This window comes from Notothenia rossii, assembly GCF_949606895.1.
Source record: "Notothenia rossii genome assembly, chromosome: 5".
Classification (NCBI taxonomy): domain Eukaryota; kingdom Metazoa; phylum Chordata; class Actinopteri; order Perciformes; family Nototheniidae; genus Notothenia; species Notothenia rossii.
The window spans coordinates 60,557,416-60,578,973 of NC_136903.1; the positions used below are offsets into that span (position 1 = coordinate 60,557,416).

The 21,558-nt window shown below is 40.3% G+C and overlaps 1 protein-coding gene and 1 long non-coding RNA gene across 8 annotated transcripts in view; one reads left to right on the top strand and one right to left on the bottom strand.

Moving 5' to 3' along the window:
* Positions 1-3,888: 3,888 nt before the first annotated feature.
* On the bottom strand, positions 3,889-8,811 carry LOC307038588. Its single transcript, XR_013808044.1, has 4 exons — positions 8,764-8,811; positions 8,287-8,377; positions 7,559-7,606; positions 3,889-7,367 (listed from the first exon to the last, which is right to left on the bottom strand). It is a non-coding gene; the product is annotated as an uncharacterized lncRNA (long non-coding RNA).
* A 5,899-nt stretch (positions 8,812-14,710) lies between these two features.
* tasora (transcription activation suppressor a) overlaps positions 14,711-21,558 on the top strand; it is a 55,908-nt gene continuing 49,060 nt past the window's right edge. For 2 of the 7 annotated variants that reach the window (XM_079680412.1, XM_079680413.1), the window contains exon 1: positions 15,409-15,846. In XM_079680412.1, coding sequence (XP_079536538.1) covers positions 15,453-15,846 — 394 coding nt within the window. In that variant the 5' untranslated portion in view covers positions 15,409-15,452. Of the gene's footprint in view, positions 14,945-15,408; positions 15,847-21,558 lie in introns of those variants that run through there. The other 5 variants (XM_079680417.1, XM_079680418.1, XM_079680414.1 and 2 more) reach the window with 3 other exon arrangements.

The following is a 21,558-nucleotide window of genomic DNA, read 5'->3' on the forward strand; positions in this document are numbered from 1 at the left end:
CCTCCCTGTGCTGTGAGAGGAGAGGGAAGAAACTGCCTACTCTCTTATCAGTGACACACATAAATCATTATAGGCCTAACACTCAATTTAACAAACCACTTGTGTTTTGTTTATACTGTAAATATATAGAAAAACCTAAAATATGAAGCATTTTCATTGTGGGTTATACAAGAATATAATTGATTATATTTGATTATATAACTAATCGTTTTAAGTATTCAACATACTATGAAGATCTCAACAATGTCAACTATTTCACCTGTGGGGAAATTGCAGGATTGGCTCCAGGTCACCCTTTTTATTTACTACAAGACAAATGTGTGTTTTTATTTCATACAGTTCAATTTGGATTGAGACAGGGAAATAATCTAAACCTCACGCGTGGCGTTTCACTGTCAAGGTGAGCGTGTATGTAATTACATTGCAAATACTGACTTGAGCCCCACCACTGTATGGGTTATCCCTACCATAGATTACCCAACAAAAATACTCTGGAGCCCAGGGGCGGACTGGGAGGAAAAAGTGGCTCGGGGATTCATTGACAGACAGGCCCACTTAAAGACCCTGTGAAGTGTGCACCTGTGCATGATCTGTTATGCTAATACGTATAGTAATGAGCAAAATTGTCCATTGGAACCCATATCAAAGGATGTTGGAATAGCAACGAATTTGACTAGTGGGCCTTCGTGGGCGTGGCTTGCGATCTACTGCATGATGTCACGAGATGGACGCCGCCGCACTGTTTACATTCACCACCGTTCGTTTTTTCTCTTTTTCAAAGTCGAATTTCTCAACGTTTTTGAGCTAGTATTTTCCTGGAAAGTGTGTCGGAGTCGACTGGAAGTGATTGCCAATCGAGAAAACCTGACAATGGAGGCGACAGTGAAGAAAGAGGGATGAAAAACACAGGGGAAACGATGCATTGCCGCTGGCTGTAGTAATGTCAAGTCTGCCGAAGTGGCGATGTTTCTGTTCCCAAAAGATGAAGGTGAGCCTGGCTGGTGTCATTGTTTCGTAGATTCTTTGATTGATCATGATAAATAAAGGCCACTGGTCGATTCGAGAGAGAGAGAAAGAGAGACTGAGAGAGTTACAGGGTTGTCGTTAGCATCTGGTGCTAGCTCGGAGCTAACGGAGATTAGCTGTTTCAACAATAAGGAGAGGGAGAGTGCTCTCCTGTGGGACTGAGAGAGATAACGTCAGCTCAGGGAGTTAAACTGTAGCCTAAGTTATCTCAGTGGGTTTGGTCATCTATGTAAACAAATATTTCCATCTATGTAATATTAATTGTATAAAATAGGTTAAGAAATCCTTCCAATGTTTTTTGATTATTGAAATATATGTTTCATATGAGTGTTGAGAGCTGTATCCATAAATCTCTTAATGTTGCCCTCAAAGTGCACCAAATTGATCACTTTCCTCTTCTATCCTGTCCGACAAGCTGTCCAAATCAATCATTTCTCTCACACTAGTATCACTTTCCAAAGTCTCCGCCATGTTTACAATCGCAACTGGGTACATCTTGTGACGTCACAGCCACTATCGTCTGCAACTTCCGTTAGGCTCAGACGGCAAAATTATGAATTCATTAATTATGAATTATTAAAAAATATTTTAGCCATGAACAGGCACAATGATATGTAAGGAATGAAACTGCCATTTCATTTTGGTGCAAAAACATGCACTTCACTGGGTCTTTAATGCGCTGCATGTATCGGCTGGCGACGAAAGTATGTTACTTAACAAAAAACCCTATGCATTTAATGTTATTTTGGACCATTATTCATATAGTAATCACATAACCTGAGCCCTTGAGTTGCCTAGAGCAAAATAGTTACAGCATATATTTAGTGATTTTAATGTTAACAGATCAATAACATTTGGACCAAATTTGCCTGACTTGACGCATGGAATAAAACATGGGAGCAGGAAGCATCCTCAATGTGGATGAGACAATTTAACAGGGGGTGTGGGCAGGTGGTGGACCTCACCTCCTCTAGGGGGGTCCGGGGCATGCTCCCCCGGGAAGAGATTTTTAAATGTTGAAGTTAAATGCATCAATCTGGTGCACTTTAAGATCAAAATTAGGAACTAAATCTATGGATACATCTCTCAACACCAGTGTTGGGACTAACGCGTTACAAAGTAACGCGTTACTGTAACACAACTACTTTTTGCGGAAACTAATAGCGTTACTAGTTACATATTCCCATTAAGTAACGCCGTTATAGTTACTGTGATTTAAATGGGTGCGTTACTGCGTTACATTATGTGATGGAACTGAACCGAATCTCCCTGCGGATGTAATTTACAGGCGAATACAGCGATGTCCTCTCACAGCACCATGGAAAAGTGAAAGTAACCAGAGAGGAGTGATGATTGGTTAACGCAGGGTAACATTTCAGGGTAAGCCAATCAGAGACAGAGTTGGGCGGGTCTTGCCTTATGGGGAGATTACACACACACGAACACTTGCTAATGCTAACACACACACACGGCAACGCTCACCACCAGCACACACACACACAATGGCAGATGCAAGTATCAGCGAGAGCAGCAGCGCATTTACAACTTGGAGATATAACCACTATTTTCAATTTGTGGGGATAAAGGGCGCAAAAAATATTACGGTCAAATGTAAACTGTGTGCAGGACAGAAAGCGTTGTCCACATCGAATAACAGCAATGCCAATATCCTGAAGCACCTAACTAATGTACATAACATGGGGCTATAAAACTAGTCGCCAAAGATCCCACCTTCAGTGACCCAGATGGAGCAACACCATCTAAACAGCCAAAAAACGATTCTTTCAAATCGCCACACCCAGAGTCCACTAAATAGATTGCCAGGTATTTTGTTGAGGACATGCTGCCCATCGCAACGGTCGAGTCTGTTGCCTTCAGTGAACTAGTCAGCAAAAAACAACACAAAGACTTGTATTTTTGTTGTTATTATTTTTTAAAGTAAAGTAACTCGTTACTAGTTACTTTTATGATTTAGTAACTAATAAAGTAACTAGTTATTTTTTTGAGAGCAGTAACTATAACTATTACTCGTTACTTTTTAAAAGTAACTTGCCCAACACTGCTCAACACCCATAACAAACAGAACTGTAAACAGATTTACTTTTTCTTTCAACATTTATTTGAAGAGCAAGTGGAGACAAAAGTGACTGCACCCAAAACAATAAACCTGCTAGCTAACTAGCCTAAACTCAGTAACAGAATGTGGGCAACACGTTCCTCTCCGCGCGACCTCTGAGTCAGATGTCACTTCCCCCTTTTCTATCCTACGAGTACAGCCACTCCCCCTGAACCCCGTTTCCCTGCCAACCAGCATTAGAGGCTCAAATAGAGAACCGCAGTGACGCGCCGTAAAACCCGGAAGTAAACTTCTTCCGGTTCCTTCGTGAAAAACCAATGCAAATTCTCCATAGGATTTTGGAAAATAGCTCGAAATAAGGTCTGTGGTTGACACACATTTAAGAGAGGGATCACGTTTTGTTCAGCCGGATAATCTCCACATGTCAACCCTACTTTTATAATTTTTGAATCATAAATCTAGTCGCCAAAAGCGAAATGCTAACGTTATGCTATAAACGAACTACAAGCCAGTACAGCAGCAGGGTCGCACGACTTCAACGTCACGCCAATTTAAGATCGTTTCAACTGACTTGCACTGAAACTGCACTTTGAACACTTTAAATATATTAACATTTTAAACTGTATACCCCGGTTATCTAGGCCCTTTTTTGTTTGTTTAATGTATACCACGTTTATCTAGGCCCTTTTTGTTTTGTTTTATGTATAGGCTACATGTCACACTGTGGGAAACAATATTTCGATATTTCTGGATGTATAACACATGTAGCATTTTTGACAATAAAGCTGAATTTGACTTTCGCGTGCTTGCATATTTTAACAGAGCTTTTCATTTTAGCCACACTGAATTTAACTAGAAGTCATGGCTGTGTCAATTACCAGTCTGATATCGTTTTACAAAGATGACAAGAAGAGTGTAGATAGAGAAGAGAACCACTACAAGTCAGGACTAGTAACAGTGCAGCCTAGATGAAGGTGTGCTTACCGGTGTTGTCAGGGCTAGCATGAGGGACAAGGTTTATAGTGTCGGTGAGTAGTGATAGCAAGAGTACCGTTAATCTAGAGTTAATTTATTCACATTAATTCCCATCAAAAAATCAATTGTTTGTGTCACATGAAATCTTTATTAGGCAAGGCAAGTTTATTTATATAGCACTTTTCAACACAAGGCAATTCAAAGTGCTTTACAAAAAATGAAAGACATTAAGAAAATGGCATATAAAATCAGTCATTAAAAAGAAAAGCTAATAAAATAAACATTAAGAGAAAAAATACATGGATAAAAGTTACAGTGCAGTCTAAGATATGAATAGTTCAATTAAAAGCAGCGACAAAAAGAAAAGTCTTCAGCCTGGATTTAAAAGTATTAAGAGTTGCAGCGGACCTGCAGGTTTCTGGGAGTTTGTTCCAGATATTTGGAGCATAATAACTGAACGCTGCTTTACCATGTTTAGTTCTGACTCTGGGGACAGAAAGCTGACCAGTCCCTGAAGACCCGAGAGACTTGGATGGTTCATAATTTAGCTGGAGGTCAGAAATGCATTTTGGTCCTAAACCATTCAGTGCTAAACAGCAGCAGTATTTTGAAATCTATTCTTTGACACACAGGAAGCCAGTGTAAAGACTTCAGAACTGGAGCGATGTGATCCACTTTCTTAGTATTGGTAAGGACTCGAGCAGTGGTGTTCTGAATCAGCTGCAGCTTTCTAATAGATATTTTAGTGAGACCTGTGAAGACACCATTGCAGTAGTCCAGTCTACTGAAGATAAAAGCATGGACACGTTTTTCCAAATCCTGCTCTGACATTAGTCTTTTAATCCTAGATATGTTCTTTAGGTGATGGTAAGCTGATTTAGTAACTGTTTTAATGTGACTGTTGAAACCAATAACTAATTGAACCCGCTGACAAGAGAGCCCACCTCCGAAGATCGTGACTGGCTGAGGGACAGACTCAGGGGCAGGTTTTCAGGAATTTCTTGGCTTCTCTCCCCCGAGCCAGAAGAGGAACACTACGGCTTGGAAACACTTACTGTTCCTGAAATGATCAAATCTGTTGGGCATCAGGGACCTGAGGCAATTGTGGCAAGCATGGCATTGTCTGAAGAGCAACAGAGGGCAATTCAGGTGGCAACCACTGGTCAGCGAACCAACCCAAACTGGCATTTGTTCAGGAAATGAAGGTTGACTGCCAGCAACTTTGGAGCTGTCCTGAGGTCAAAGCGTGTGACTGCTTCCCTTATTGCCAGGGTGCTAGGGCAACAACAGGCCCTTGATGGCTCTCAGTGGGGTTATCAGAGGTGCTCTTTCTATCTTCCATGGGCCCATGGTGGAGTCCTCATTTAACTTAATGGGAGATATTCTTGACCCTAAAAGCTCAAGAATGAACATTGCCACGCTCGATGCAATTCAGACAGCAAAGTATGCCATGAAGTCTAGGGGCATGACTGCCACCATGATGTTTAAGAGAGAAGACGAAAAGTTTGGACCAGTTGACAGAACACTGTGCCGCAACATGAGGTCTGCTGCAAGAAGGGATAAAGCACAGAGAGAGGAGAGGCTTATGGAGAAAGGGAGGAGACAGGTGGAGTATGGCTTCAAGAAAACATGTGCAAGTTCCCAAGAGAGCAAGAGGACAGCACAGCAAGAGGAGAAAGAAAGAAGCAAGGTTGAGACATGCAGCTAAGCAACGGAATGCTGCTAGACGTAAAGCAGTAGAAACACTTGTGCGTGCAAAGAAGAAGAAAAACCCTTAAAGTCAAAAGTGTATAATATCTACCTGTAAATAATAATAAAAACCCTTGATTTATAACTTAACATCTATGTCTCCTCTTGATCTGAGTATACTGTATTATAAAGAATAGCCAGTTAATTGAAGCATTATACAGTTCTGTTTTATATGAGTGTTGAGAGATGTATCCATACAATTTTGCCCTCAAAGTGCACCAGATTGATGCATTTAACTTCAATTTAAAGAAAAAAATCTTCCCGGGGGAGCATGCCCCCGGACCCCCCTAGAGGAGGTGAGGTCCCCCCACAAATAAACAGGTTCATATGGATAGGATACTAGATAAGTTTGCACTCATTATATATAATGATATTAGATGTTTCATTGCGGAGGACCCCCTGTTTTGTGTGTCCCCCACTTCTTAAACCAAAGTTATGCCCTCGATAATATCTACCTGTAAATAATAATAGTAAAACCCCTTGATTTATAACTTAACATCTCTGTCTCCTACTGATCTGAGTATATTATAAAGAATAGCCAGTTAATTGAAGCATTATAGCACAGGCCTTTGTCAGACGGTATATTACGCGGTTTTTTTTCTGCTTCGAATAGTTCTCTCTTTTTTCACCATACCTGTGTTTGCATCCCTGTTTATAAACAGCAGCAGTATTTTGAAATCTATTCTTTGACACACAGGAAGCCAGTGTAAAGACTTCAGAACTGGAGCGATGTGATCCACTTTCTTAGTATTGGTAAGGACTCGAGCAGTGGTGTTCTGAATCAGCTGCAGCTTTCTAATAGATATTTTAGTGAGACCTGTGAAGACACCATTGCAGTAGTCCAGTCTACTGAAGATAAAAGCATGGACACGTTTTTCCAAATCCTGCTCTGACATTAGTCTTTTAATCCTAGATATGTTCTTTAGGTGATGGTAAGCTGATTTAGTAACTGTTTTAATGTGACTGTTGAAACCAATAACTAATTGAACCCGCTGACAAGAGAGCCCACCTCCGAAGATCGTGACTGGCTGAGGGACAGACTCAGGGGCAGGTTTTCAGGAATTTCTTGGCTTCTCTCCCCCGAGCCAGAAGAGGAACACTACGGCTTGGAAACACTTACTGTTCCTGAAATGATCAAATCTGTTGGGCATCAGGGACCTGAGGCAATTGTGGCAAGCATGGCATTGTCTGAAGAGCAACAGAGGGCAATTCAGGTGGCAACCACTGGTCAGCGAACCAACCCAAACTGGCATTTGTTCAGGAAATGAAGGTTGACTGCCAGCAACTTTGGAGCTGTCCTGAGGTCAAAGCGTGTGACTGCTTCCCTTATTGCCAGGGTGCTAGGGCAACAACAGGCCCTTGATGGTGTTTTGTCTGTACAGTGGGGGACTATGAATGAATGTGAGGGCGTCAGGGCATTCACCACTGCAACCCAGATGCAGGTCCATGAATCAGATTTGTGGCTCTCCCTATCAGGATTGTTGGGGGCATCTCCAGATGGTCTGGTAGGGTCTTCCGCTGTGCTGGAGGTAAAGTGTCCCTACGGAGCCAGGGAAATGACAATTAGTGAAGCATTGCAAATCAAGGGCTTCTGTGTCAGTAAGGAAGGAGAAACATTCAGCCTGCGTGAGGAACATCCTTACTGGCACCAAGTGCAAGGTCAGCTTCACCTCACTGCAAGGAAGAAGAAATAAAAAAATGGTGAATTGTTTTTAATTTAAATGTACTCGCCTTTGCAATGTTGTGGTTGTTAGAGTGTTAGGTTTCCTGTCAGCTCGTCTGTTGGGAAGATATAAAATATTGGTTTCATTGAAGTCACACCGTCACATATACTGTAAGAGCATTAAGACATACAGTACATAGGCTAAGATATAACCTTGCACTTTGATAAGTCTCATGAACATTTTCACTATTTCGACATTTTTATAGATGAAAATTGAACTAAAGAAATAAATGGTAGATTAATCCATATTGAAAATAGGTGTCAGCTGCTACACTAATTATAATAGTTATATTTCTTAATTAATTAAGATAAGATATTACTGTATTGATCCCAATTTGGGAAATGTTTGTGTTGCAGCAGCATAACAAGAAAAACAAAATATAAGTGAGGGATGGAATATTAAATTGAATATAAATGTAAAATGTACATGTGATTTTACGTCCAAGAGAAGCTATGGAGCAGAGAGTTCTCTGCCAGCCAGAGGTGATTTGTTATTAGTTCAATATGTCAAACTGATTTCCCTGACTCCAATCTTTAGTTACATGGTGAAACGTTATGCTGCTTGTACTAATTAGACTTATCATATAAGCCACACAGGTTTTTTTAATAGGATGTATTCATTATCTTTACTTATGTTGCGGTCTTTTCAGCAGCGCCATCTCTAAAACGGCGATACAGTCACTACCCATCATTTACATTTCACCGTGACATGGACAAAAATGTAACGTCAGCTTACCCCATGGCACGAATCCAGACTCTCCTTTGGAAAACATTGGCCGGGAAACGATAGAACAAGCACGTTTCATGCGAAGACCTGTGGCTGCAACCTGGAGCAAAGCAAATATCGTTTGCCACAGTGTGACATGTATACATAAAACAAAACAAAAAGGGCCTAGATAAACGTGTTATACATTAAACAAAACAAAAAGGGCCTAGATAACCGGGGTATACAGTTTAAAATGTTAATATATTTAAAGTGTTCAAAGTGCAGTTTCAGTGCAAGTCAGTTGAAACGATCTTAAGTTGGCGTGACGTTGAAGTCGTGCGACCCTGCTGCTGTACTGGCTTGTAGTTCATTTATAGCATAACGTTAACATTTCGCTTTTGGCGACTAGATTTATGATTCAAAAATTATAAAAGTAGGGTTGACATGTGGAGATTATCCGGCTGAACAAAACGTGACCCCTCTCTTAAATGTGTGCCAACCACAGACCTTATTTCGAGCTATTTTCCAAAATCCTATGGAGAATTTGCATTGGTTTTTCACGAAGGAACCGGAAGAAGTTGATGTACTTCCGGATTTTACGACGCGTCACTGCGGTTCTCTATAGAGAGGCGAAGTCCCGCCCATCTACTTCCGACCCATGGGACCCCGGAAGCGGAAAATTATACATTGACGTCAATGGAGAGAGAAAAGTCATCTTTCGATCCCGTTTGAATTGTGCCACGAATGACACATATGATGTTTGTCAAATTAAAAGAACATTTTGCAAGTCAAAAAAATAAAAATGTGTCGTAAAACTGTGAAGTTACAATTTTTTTTGTGTGAAACCGCTCAGTGAACTACAGGTCTCTGGTCTCGCACAATACGCGTCACCATCACAAAGATGGCTGTCACGTTAGTAAATTTCACCTGTTTCTTTCAGAATGAGGCGAAAAAGTATAAAAAGAGGTGAAAATCACTACAAGTCTGGGCATGTTGAGAGCTGTACATACACGAAAGGGAGCGGTTCTGTAAGAGCCAGCATGCGGGACCGGCTTTACAAGGTTTCAGTGAGTAATATGAGTGCAATGTCTAAGGTTAATGTCAGCTAGCTAACAAGGTACACTAACGTGTTTTGTTTTAGCAACTAGTTTTCTCCTTAAGAACTTTGTGGTGTCTGTGTATGCTGTGGATAACATTAGTGTTCACAAGAACAAGATACACTCCCGTGTTTTGTTTTAGTTGCTCTTCAGATTGAAGCGGCCAGTTCTATATCGACTATATGTGTGATCTCCTTTTTACATCTCGTTGTGTCATTTGAGTTTATTTGCTGTGTAGATTCAAGGATTTTGGTTATCTTGTCCAGGGATGCAAACTTGTCACCTTTCGGCGAAATTCTCCGTTTTGAATCCAAAATAGGTCGTTTTTATGATTCCTGTAGATCTGCAATAAAAATATTTTTGGGGTATGGGAGGGGGTCTGGGACCCGGATTAATGTGCGGCCGCGAGCTTTTTTTTATATATTATAATGAAGCGCGAGCTGTGTGCTCGAGTCTTCCTGCCTGTCGGCTCTGCTCACAGGGCCGTGGGAAGTAGGGGTGCTGAGGGTGCTGCAGCACCCCCTGGTGGAGGACAGGGGATCTGCACTTCCACAAGATTAAATACAAATATAATTTTTTAAAAAACGAATTTTCAGCCTTGATGTAACAACATTCATAATTAAGTAAAGATAACACCCTTTTCACCCCGGTTACATTTTCCATTTGCCCTGTACGATGGGCGCTGTAGTGATGAAAGTGGGGGATGTTGGCTTATCAGGCGCCCGCAACTCACAGCCAAAGTGAGAGAGATAGAGAGAGGGGATACCGTGGGGATATCGCGGGGATACCGCGGTACCGGCGGGGATTGTTGTTAGCTTCTGCTAGGCCAACGGATATAAGAACCCGTTTCTACAATAATATGGAGGGAGAGTTCTGTCCTGTCAGACTGAGAGGCTCAGTGAGGTAAACGACTGAGTGTTTAGATAGTTCACTTTAGTCTAAGTTATCTCAGTGAGTCTCAAACGTTTTGATCACAATTTATGTATACATATATTTCCAAGGCACTCCTTTATAATTATTAGGACAAATAAAAACAGGTTTGAAATCATTCCAATGTATACTATAGGACAGTAAACCAAAAATATCGTTTAAACTGGAGAGATTAAAAAATATGCATAAATAAATAAATAAATGTTAACTGGTAAAATAAGATATGAATGAACAACACAAATAAAATAAGTTACATTTATTTGTTATTGGCTATGGTAGGTTATTGGAAATGTTCACATATTTGATGAATAAAATGCAAACCGATCTTTTTCATATGGGTGTTTAGAGTTGTACCCCCTAGATCAGTCTCTAGTAATTGGGCGCTCAAAGTGCACCAGATTGAAGCATTTTACTTTAAAATGTTAAAAAAATCTTCCCGGGGGGAGGGCACCCCCGGACCCCCCTAGAGGATGTGAAATCCACCCCCCAATTAAAACATGTTATAATACTAAATACATTTGAAGCCTTTTATATAAGCTGTCCACCATGTCAATATGTTTCTCTTTTTGTAGTGTATTGGTCTTTTGTAGAGGTTTTTCATTGCCACCTAAAATCTTGCCTAGAGGGCAGCACATTGGTCAGAACCAGCCCTGGTGTCATTCCCACAGCACCCCCCATTTGAAACATGTTCCCACGGCTATGTCTGCTCATGATGTATAATAAGCCTCTGCTGCTCGGCGATGATGGTCTAGCTTCAGCAGCTACATTACCTACGGTGCGTTCGTTAATATTAACTGTGCGTCCGGAGTCACTGTGGCACAGACTGGACCGCTGGTGAACAGCTGTTAGAACGGGCCGTTCAGGTGTTCAGAGTAGAGCTCCCTGTCGGAGCGGCAGAGCGTGATATGCACTGAAAAGTTTTTTTCCCCCGTCGCAATATTATCGTTGAGCTAGCTAACTAGCATACATTGTCACTATCTGCTAACGTTAGCTTTAGCCTTCGTTTTAAAAGTAGAAGTACTCAGTTCTTGTATTTGAGTAAAAGTAGAAGTACCAGAGTGTAGGAATACTCTGTTACAGTAAAAGTCCTGCCTTCCAAATGTTCCTCAAGTAAAAGTAGAAAATTATTATTATCAAAATATAGTGAAAGTAGCGACAGTAAAAGTAGTCATTTTGCAGATTGGTCCATTTCAGAATAATATGATATGTTTTATAATGACTGATCATTAAAGTGTTATCAAAGCTGGTAAAGGTGCAGCTAGTTTGAATGACTTTGTATACTGCAGGCAGGGTAGCTTTTGGATTTACTCCAGGTGGAACTAAAGTCTGATTTAACACTTGATTATATTTCACATCATTCATCCACATCTGTAAAGTAACTAAAGGTATTATATACATGTAGTGGAGTAAAAGTACACCATTTACCTCTGAACTGTAGTGGAGTAGAAGTACAAAGTAGCAAAACATTGAAATACTTAAGTAAAGTACAAGTATCTCAAAATTGTGCCCAAGTATAGTACTTGTTGAGTTTATGAACTTAGTTACTTTACACCAGTGGCTATAAAGATAGAAAGACTAAGCCTTGCACAGAGGCATGAAAATACATTTTCAAAATGCTCAACAGTGCTGCCAAAATTGTAAACTGACTGCTACACAATTAAAATAAATGCTTTTTATATATTTCTATTAGATGTGACTCTATGGCGTTTCTGTTAATATTAACACTGCTGCTTTAGTTGTTCTGACTGCTAAAATCCTGTTATTCCTAATTTTAAAGCCGATATTCTGTGGGGTCAGGGGGCTCGGATCCTTGTCACCTTTTTCATACCTGATGAGTTTGCATCCCTGTTGTCAATTTGTTTGGTTATCTAGGCACAGCTGTGTGTGACTCCCTCTGGTACACTGGTATGTGTTTTCCTAATGTAGAGAGCATTGATTAATTAATAAACTACACACTGACTCTAGATCCTGACCAAATCCTTATTTTTTGATCAAATGTTTTTCAAAAAAATGTATTGTATATTATATAACAGCTGCACATCACAGACCGGAGTCTCTGCTGCTGTGGACCACGATGGAGGCGATCATCCTCCCCATCCCCAAAGACCCTGCATGGCATGGCAATCTCCTCCTCCTGGAACAATTCTACACCCAGGATATGCTCCCTGTGTTGGCCAGTAGAGAGGAGGACATTTAAATAAACATACTCTGAACACCCTCGGACTCTGCGTTGTGTGTCGTATGTGTGATGGGGTGTTATGCAGAGGGGAGGGAAACAGGACACAGCAGATTGGGATTGTGGTGGAGATGCTGAGCAGTTATTTAATTGTTGCGTGTAATTATTATTATACTGCGTGCTTCTTAGTGATTCCATCTTTTGCTGTAACATGGATCTGTATGTAACTCTATATTTACTTGTTATCTACCACACTTCCTTCTACATCATACACCATCATTATACGTGATGGTGTATATAGGATATATATTTATTTGTATACATATCTGTAAATTGTATAATTTTATTTTTCGTATTTGGGATTTCTCTTTTGTCCACTCAAATACACTTGGCCCTTTCTCTTTTCCATGTGGGAAATGGCAGCTGCATAGTCTGCTTTTCTCATCTGGCTCCCTGTCTGCTCATCTACGATGAGAAAATTATATAATTAATTACTAATAATCATTTAAACCTGTTATTACCAATATTTCACAAATTCTTCATGTAAACTTAAGAGCACAGCTGTATGTTGAGTATGTCAACTTTGCTTGGTTCATCTTACTGGGGGGGGGGCAGCTACATGGATGTCGGTGCAGTCCACAATCGTTTTGCAGCTGAAGGCAGAACGAATTTATTATTGACTCAGAATGAAGCACAACTTCATGTCATACAATACATTGACTTTATTTGTAATTGTGTAAAAATATATGAATATTGATTAGCAAGCAGGACCTGCAGGAACAGAGAATGGTGATGGATGGAGCTGGGGAGAGAGAAGAATAAAGAAAACAGATCAACTTTATTATCGGATATTAAAAATTCAATTTCAAAACAAGTTGCCGCTCCTACAGTTTTCTAGAATGTAAAGATGATTTCACATGACCAATGCAAAATATCACACTCAATACATGTGTGTCTCTGGGGGGTACATTGTGCCTTTGATGTATATAAATAATATACCATAACCAAATACTATTACGTACAGTGGAAATCAGGTTGCCAGAGCATGTCAGACCAGTGTGCTTGTTCCTCAGGGTCTCAGCAGTTACAGGTGAGGTAAAGGAAATAAGAGAAAAAGGTCAGTAACAACACTTTAAAGTAACAACACTGAATAATTATCTCTTTTAATAATTTTCTCTCAGTAATCACTCAACTACTGTCTTTCCAACAAACATATTGACTCACTCTCACTATCATCACAATGAAACACGTCCAGAAGAATGTCATGCAAAGCTGCCTGCCTTCCTTCGACTCTCCCTGAACTGCCTTTGATCTTTTAATGGTCAATGTTAACCATTTGTGCAGATAGCATTAAGTAGAAAAGATCGCTGATACTAATGTGGGGTTAGCCTACCTCCCGCCCCCTTAGCACCTGGTGGAGGGGGCGATAGGCTACTCTTCAAATGTTTCACAAAATACTTACCATCATGACTACTCTTACTGTTTAACATTTCGGTTTACTTCGTGTTAAGGCTAATACAAATGACAAGGCTAAGTAATGTAATATAATGCTAACTAACATGCTCGCTACTAGCTAGGTAGCTAACTTGAATATGTTCCATGCAAAACATGTATATTACCTGATATGTTTGGTCCAACGACTCCTGGTCCTTTCATCAGACGGGAAGCGATAGAACGAGCAAGTGGTATGATCTCTTTTGTGATTACAACCTCGTACAAAGCACACAGGCATCTTGTAAAAGTGAATTTATTGGAGCAATCTCTTATATTTATTGGAGGGAATAAATCAGTCTTCTTCTTCCTCTTTGCTTTGCGAGTCACAACCAGTCTTGGAGCATTATCGCCTATGACATCACTTACGCGACCCAGAATGCATTTGGGATTTATAGTCTTTCGAGTTGCGTATTATTCATAGTCTTATATTTCAGCAGTTTTACGACAAACTGTGACTTTTTTTGCATGGAAATGATTGTTTAAGATTGACAAACATCATATGTGTCATTCGTGGCACAATTCAAACGGGATCAAAAGATAACTTTTCTCTCTCCATTGACTTCTATGTATAATTTTCCGCTTCCGGGGTCCCATGGAGGCTCCCGGAAGGGGAGGGACTTCGCCTCTCTATACTTGCTTGATTGCAAATGAGTTGCAGCTGGGAGCACAAGTGAGCTGATGAGGCGGGAGAGGCTGATCAGTGGGGGGAGGTGGAGGCGGGGGTTGTGGTATTGAGTGCAGCAGGTAAGTATAGAGGAAGCAGAAATTCAAAAACGAACTAAAAAAAAGGCAGTGGAAAGGTAGCAGCTGAAGAAAAACTGATGCCCCCTGGATTAATATCAGAAGATAAAGCATAATTTTCACATTGTAACAGGAGAAGCATAAAACCATGGATAAATTGTGAACTATTTCTCAAAAATAAAAACATCCCACCCATTTAGACTAGGAGGACCAAAAAAGAAAACGACGCTCCCTCCTCTCCTGTCCTAAGGTAACATTGCACAACTGGGCTTTACTCCCATTTTACAAATCGTATTAGGCTATAGGGAAACTGATTAGAACCCAAACTTCCCAAAGCAGAACAAAATCTCGGGCAAAACGGTTTTTTGTACATATTAAAGACATAAAATAACAAAATGCCTCATTTTCAAACAATCAAATTATACATTTTGATTGAAAAGGCAATTGTCTTGATGTTTGTAATGACCTTGGTAAGTTTAATATAAAACACATATTGGTTGATTTTTTCCCCATTAACATGTGTAACATGTCTCCACTTCAACTTTTATTTGTTAATATTTTTCATTGGATAATTGTTATGTATATTTATTTTACATTACAATGAATAAGCGGATTCCATGATGATCGAACTACGATGAAGGTGGTATTTCTGGTCATGTCCAGAAGATGGCAGTAGAGTGACATGTAGTAAAACTACCAGCTTAAGTTTAGCCTCAGTGAAGAAGACCTCTGCTACAGGAAAAGCATGATAGCGCGGGATGTGTGTTGTTTCTTCGCCTCTCTGCACTGCAAGACCCGGAGGTAACAGCAGTGTCGACGCGGGGCTCAAGCCGAGAAACAGTGACAAACTGACGGTTGATAAGAGACGCGTCGTTGTGGTTGAGAAACCAACAATGGAAGATAACCTGAATCGGAGGGAGGCAGCTCGCCCGCCGAGGAGGGCGTCTGCCGCTGCGGTGGATGTTGAAGCTAACGATAGCCTGCAAGATGGCGAGGTTTACCCGGCCTGGGAAAGTCAAGCCGGTCCGGAGAGACTCGGTGCTGCTGCCAGGAGGGCAGAGCGGAGGAGCTGTGCACCGCTGGCGGTCCACCACCGGCACATGCCGATGGGGCTCCTCAATATACCCATACCGAGGAAAAAGGAAAACAGAGGTCGGTCTCTGTTTCGTAAAGTCACAATATATTAACCAGAAGCTGCATATGTTTACTTAACATCACACTCAAACTATAGATATTAGTTATTAACCCTAGTTACCAGTTTATTTGAAGTTGGTAGGCTCGAAAATATGCATTCTCAGGCAGCATCCAAAGTCCATTTCGGTGCCCGTTTGTTTTTAGTTACACCACTACACATGACATGTAAAGCAATGTTAATGCCATATATTCAAAAGTGCTGTCAGATATATTCATGATAAATAAACTATTAAAGCTTTGTTTGAAGCTGTTATCTGTTAAAAGCTTTATATATATATATATACAGTCTATGGTTAAAAGGTAGAGGCTAACTGTAAAATCAAAGATGCTAGTTAGCAGTTAGCCATCTAACTTCGGTGCTTGTTGACGACTTATTTTAGTGACCAGCTAACTGTAGTTTTGTTTAATTGATCTAAATGTACATATTCATGAACTTCTGCGTCTTACAGCCTTACTTCAGCTTTATGTTGATCGTATCTAAATGAGTATTAGTTATTTTAAGGTAAGTCTTCTCGATTTGTTTACATTTTTAGAAAGTTGGGAGTTTGTGTGCGCACATGTTGAGTACTCTCTCTGCTTGTTGTGTTAATGGGAACTATCTATAATCGGTAAGACACATTTTGAAAACCAAGCCAGGACATGTTTGATAGTTATCCTTTTTATAGATGGCAATTGACGTTTTATAAGATAGATACGATAAAACTGTATTGGTTCTGGAGGAAACTATAGTGCACGAGATTTCTCAAAAACAAACAGTATGAATAAATATAAAGTGTATAAGAACACTTAACACCAGTGAATTTAAGAATAACAATTGAAGGAAGATAAAGTATAAGAAATTAAAATATTGCTATGATATTGAAAGTAATGTTAAAAAACATGACCAAAACATAGCAATAATACAGAAGTAATACTGAAAGATAAAAAGGTAACTTAATTGGAATTATACATTTTAAAATGTACATTTTAGAAAGTGTCTATGAATTAACAACACCAATGCCTAATATTAGTGGTGCTCCGATCGATCCGCCGCGATCGGTATCGGCCGATACTCACTCTCTGACGATCGATCGGTGCTCTCTAAAAATGCCGATCGCATGACGTAAAATTATGATGTAAAATACATGACACTTTTCTCTGTGCGTGACAAAACAAGCTCGCCAAAATGGCTTCACCGGTCTGCAGGGGCGGATCTATGGGGGGGAAAGGGGTGAGCAGCTGCCCCCCCACTGTAGAGCCTTGCTCCCCCAGCTGCCCCCCTAACTTTTGTCTCCCTAAAACTGTACTTGTAAAAACGAACCTGCACTATGTCCATAAGCTTCTCAATCAACGAAACAAGCCGTTCATTAATTAAAAGCGAATCATTTTAAATATAATTTTAGGCCCGTTAAAAACGCTGTTACGGCCCTGCATTAAACTGCGGAGCGGCATTCACAGACCGCGGCGCACACAGCTGCAGAGAGGGAGCAAGCTGTCCCAGCACCTGAAGGTGGATCAGCTTCCCCTGGGAGCATTTCCCCTTCCACTAGTTTTGTTTTTACTAAGGATGAGAGCTTGAGACAAAATGTTAATAAAGCGCTGCCGTTTGAATCAATAGCGTTTAACAGACGGTCGCTGTTTGGGATGTGGCATTGGGATATATATTTTTTAAAATCCTCTGGAGCAGAGAGAGGAGCTGTGGATTATTGTTATTGATTAATGCATCAGTGTTTCTTAGGGTCAAAAACAACTTAAAATCGTTTAGTTCATTTAATAAAAGAGCACATGTTCAATGTGAAAAGTGACAGTAGATGTAGATTAGTTGAAATTTGGCGCTATATATATATATATATATATATATATATATTAATGCTGTCAAAATTATCGCGTTAACGGCGGTAATTAATTTTTTGAATTAATTGCGTTAAAATATTTAACGCATGCGCAGAATGGCCCGCCCCATACATCCCACCAGTGGCAGCGCCAGGGTGGGGTAGGCTACACCCATACCAAGAAATGGCTTAGCCCCACCATGAAAAATTATGTTAAAGTAAGCTAAATAAAGTCCACCAACTCGCGCCGAGATTTGCACAGACAGCACTTAGTAAGATTGACTTCAGTAGCCACTTGTCTAGAAAAACCGAAGAACAAACGGTTTTGAAAACTTTTGTCACGTATTGATCGTCTTCTCAATAGAACATCTTTGATAATGTCTTCTGGCCAATCAGAATCAAGATAACGGCGTGGTGTTGTTGCAGGAAGTCCCGATGGAGAATACTTTTGCTGTAGTACAGGGGTGCACATAACTGGTACGCAGGTTATGTGCGTAATCTGAAATGCGTACCGTCACTTGTGTCACAAAGCGCATTTGCGTACCAACGTACTTGTGAAGCTTTTCCAGGAGGCGGTTAGATCACCGGACGACAGAGTCGGTCTCCGTGTGCACAGACAGGGCTGCTGTTAACGTCGGTCTGTACAACGGAATTGTGCCAAAACTACACCAACCGGCTGTTATAATATTACAATGTTATAATAAACATACATACTGTATGTAAAATGAATACATCCGCCTTCTTTCATTTATCTTTCCATTCCCACAACAATATACATAAAGAAATGGCATATTTTGGACATAGTTCGAATGGTGATTAATCATGATTAATTAATTTTTAAGCTGTGATTAATCTGATTAAAAATGTTAATCGTTGGACAGCCCTAATATATATATATATATATATATATATATATATATATATATATATATATATATATATATATATATATATATATAAAAAAAAAAAAAATAGACAATGGTAGAGGAAACACTGCTACTTATTAGCTACATGGCCCTAACGTGTAAAGCTATACAAGCATTTGTACCAGTACTTTTCACAAGTAGACTCTTGCAGGCCAGAGTAGCTGGAATGATTCATCAACAACAGAAAGACATATCTGAGAAGTGATCAGGACGAACAGAAAGAGGAAAAAGAAAAAAGAGTACACTGAAGACACCAGGAGGGTCAGAGCAGGAGAAAGCCAGGAAGAGATGAAGACAATAGTGAAGAAGAAGAAATGTATGCGAGGAATAAAGATGAAGTGTCAGAAAGAGGGACAGAGGCACGGATCAGGAGGTAGACAAAACTCCAGCTGGACCACATGGTATATTTTTATTCTTCTTGCATACATATTCCAATACTGCAGCACAATCTAGCGGCTCTTAGTATTGACAAATATTTATTGAAATGTGTTGCTGCACAGGTCACCTTTAGCTCTCGTAACAGGCTTTTTTTTTTTTCACGAAACTGTGTCTCAGGGCTTCTTCGAATTTAATAAACTATGAATGTGTCACTCACTTAACGGGAAGAAGCTAACTGACGATATGACACTTTTTTACCGAAACAAAACACAAGTCTCACAAGAAGGGTCTCAATGAGCCCTGAGCAAAAAAATGCTAAAACACTTAGCAAAGAACTCTAGGTATAAATCAATCAATATACTAATCAGATCTGCACAAACAAGCTTAGCTAACAAACTAAGATTCCGCAGATTCTATAAATATAAGTCTCATCACTGAGCGAGAAGAACTCGCGACAGGGGAAGCAAAACCAGACAACACACAACGTAGCTTTAGATAGCAAAAAACGGAGATATGCTCACCTTTTGCTGTTATTCTGATCAAAAGTTGTGTTCAATGGCATTAAAACGAGGAACGCGGCTGAAGGTTAATCCAATGTGTCTGTCACTTTTGGAAAAATGATTGATAATCCATAATTCCATTTTTTCATATTAGCTGCTAATGATAGCTTCCAGAGTGTATGACAGCTTCCTGTTTCGGGTATTCTGGCTACGCGTCACTCTCACTCCTTATTTGGTAACGTGTATGTGGAACTTCCCCTCGATTCCATTGGTTCTAACAGTTAAAAAGAGATGTCAAACATGAAATATTTAGCTTCTCATGCACTGATTCGCTAAGCTGAACAGCCAATCGGAGTGATTTATTTTGCCGACAGCCTCCGCTGCCGTTTGACCAAGTTGAATCGGCAGCGGAGGCAGTCGGCAAAAAGGTGTCGGCACGGCCGAAAAGACACGACGGTGCTGGACACACCAATCTGAGTAGGGCGACAGGACGCTCATCGATGGCCAGACATCTATCGACGGCCGAAATCGGCTTGGTGTGTCAGGGTCTTTCAGAGTCGCATTTTGCTGGATCTTTGCCCTTTTTAAGGATGATTGTTATCACCACCTGAGCTAAGGTGGGGGGCAGTGAACCCTGCTCGAGTGCCTCTGCATATACTTCCCGCAGCACAGGCGTCAGTTTGCCTGCACATTTTTTTATAGAATTCAATAGGGAAGCCGTCCGGTCCCGGGGCTTTACCACTTTTCATACTTTTAATAGCGCAATTTATCTTGTCATTAGAAATGTCCCCCTCTAAAGCCGAGACACCGTCAGGATCTAGTGTTGGATGCTTAAGGTCCTTTAGAAAGTTAGTTGCCAGAGAGTCGTCAGAGACTTCTGATGAATAAAGATCTTCATAGAAACTCTTAAATTGATAATTAATGCCCCTCTGATCTGAAATGGTGTCCCCATCAGTGTGAGAAAAAGTTTTTAGAGAGTACTTGTCCATGGACAAGTGAGTTTGGCAATTTACTTGTCCGAATACATTTTTCACTTGTCCAGAATGGACAAAAATTGGGGCCACTGGAATCTTCTTCTTCGCCATCGTATTTTACATTTTCACACATAGGGTTGGGTATCGTTTGGATTCGAACGATTCCGGTTCTGCTTTTCGATTCTGGTTATTTTCGGTTCTTTGAGAGGGTAAAAATAAGTCCCATGATAAAGTGGGAGAAAAATATATTTATGAAAACATTAAGTCAAATCTGTATTCCTATTTACAAATCACTTCATACTGTTTAATTTCTTATTGTTATTGAATACAATTATATAAAAATAATCTCTTCATTATTTAGTTAGTTCTAAGTGGTGCAGTTTGAGAATGTACAATTGGCCCAGTCTCCTGATGTTACACTGCAACCTGCCTGATACCTGCCTATGTAGAAAAGCGCTAGGCCTTAAATATAATGATAATAGGCTAATAATAATAGCTTATAATAATAAGTAATAATTAATTATTAGGCTACTTATTAGTAGCCTAATAATAAGGCCTAGCGCTTTTCTACAACTCAAAGACGCTTGCACGCTTACACATGTCCTTACGCATGTGTATTACATGCTGCAGCTGCCCAGCTGCTCACTGTTTGTAAAAGTAAATAAATAGTATTTTCATTTCAATAATGTACTTTCTATACCCTGCTTCATAAACAATACTGACATCCTGTGCTCCTCCGAGTCTGGGGGTCCGGGGATGTGAGGACAGCGCGAGGACACAGGGAGGCTGCTTCACTTCATAAAGGAAATGGCGGTCAATATTAACAACACAGGAGCTAAAACGCTTAATAACCTTCATTACGTATTAGAGAAAGAACATAAGAAAGTTTGAAAAAGATGAGGCTGTTAAACGGGCAGCGGATCCGCTGTGTGTAGAAAGAGAGAGAGACGCTGAGCTGCACCATGCAGCGAACAGCTGATCCGGAGAATAGAGAGAGAGAGAGCTGTGGTCCGCGGGGCTCGGCCTCGCCTCCTGTCCCCACAACTCTTATTAATCCCGGTACCGGACAATTGTTATTTGT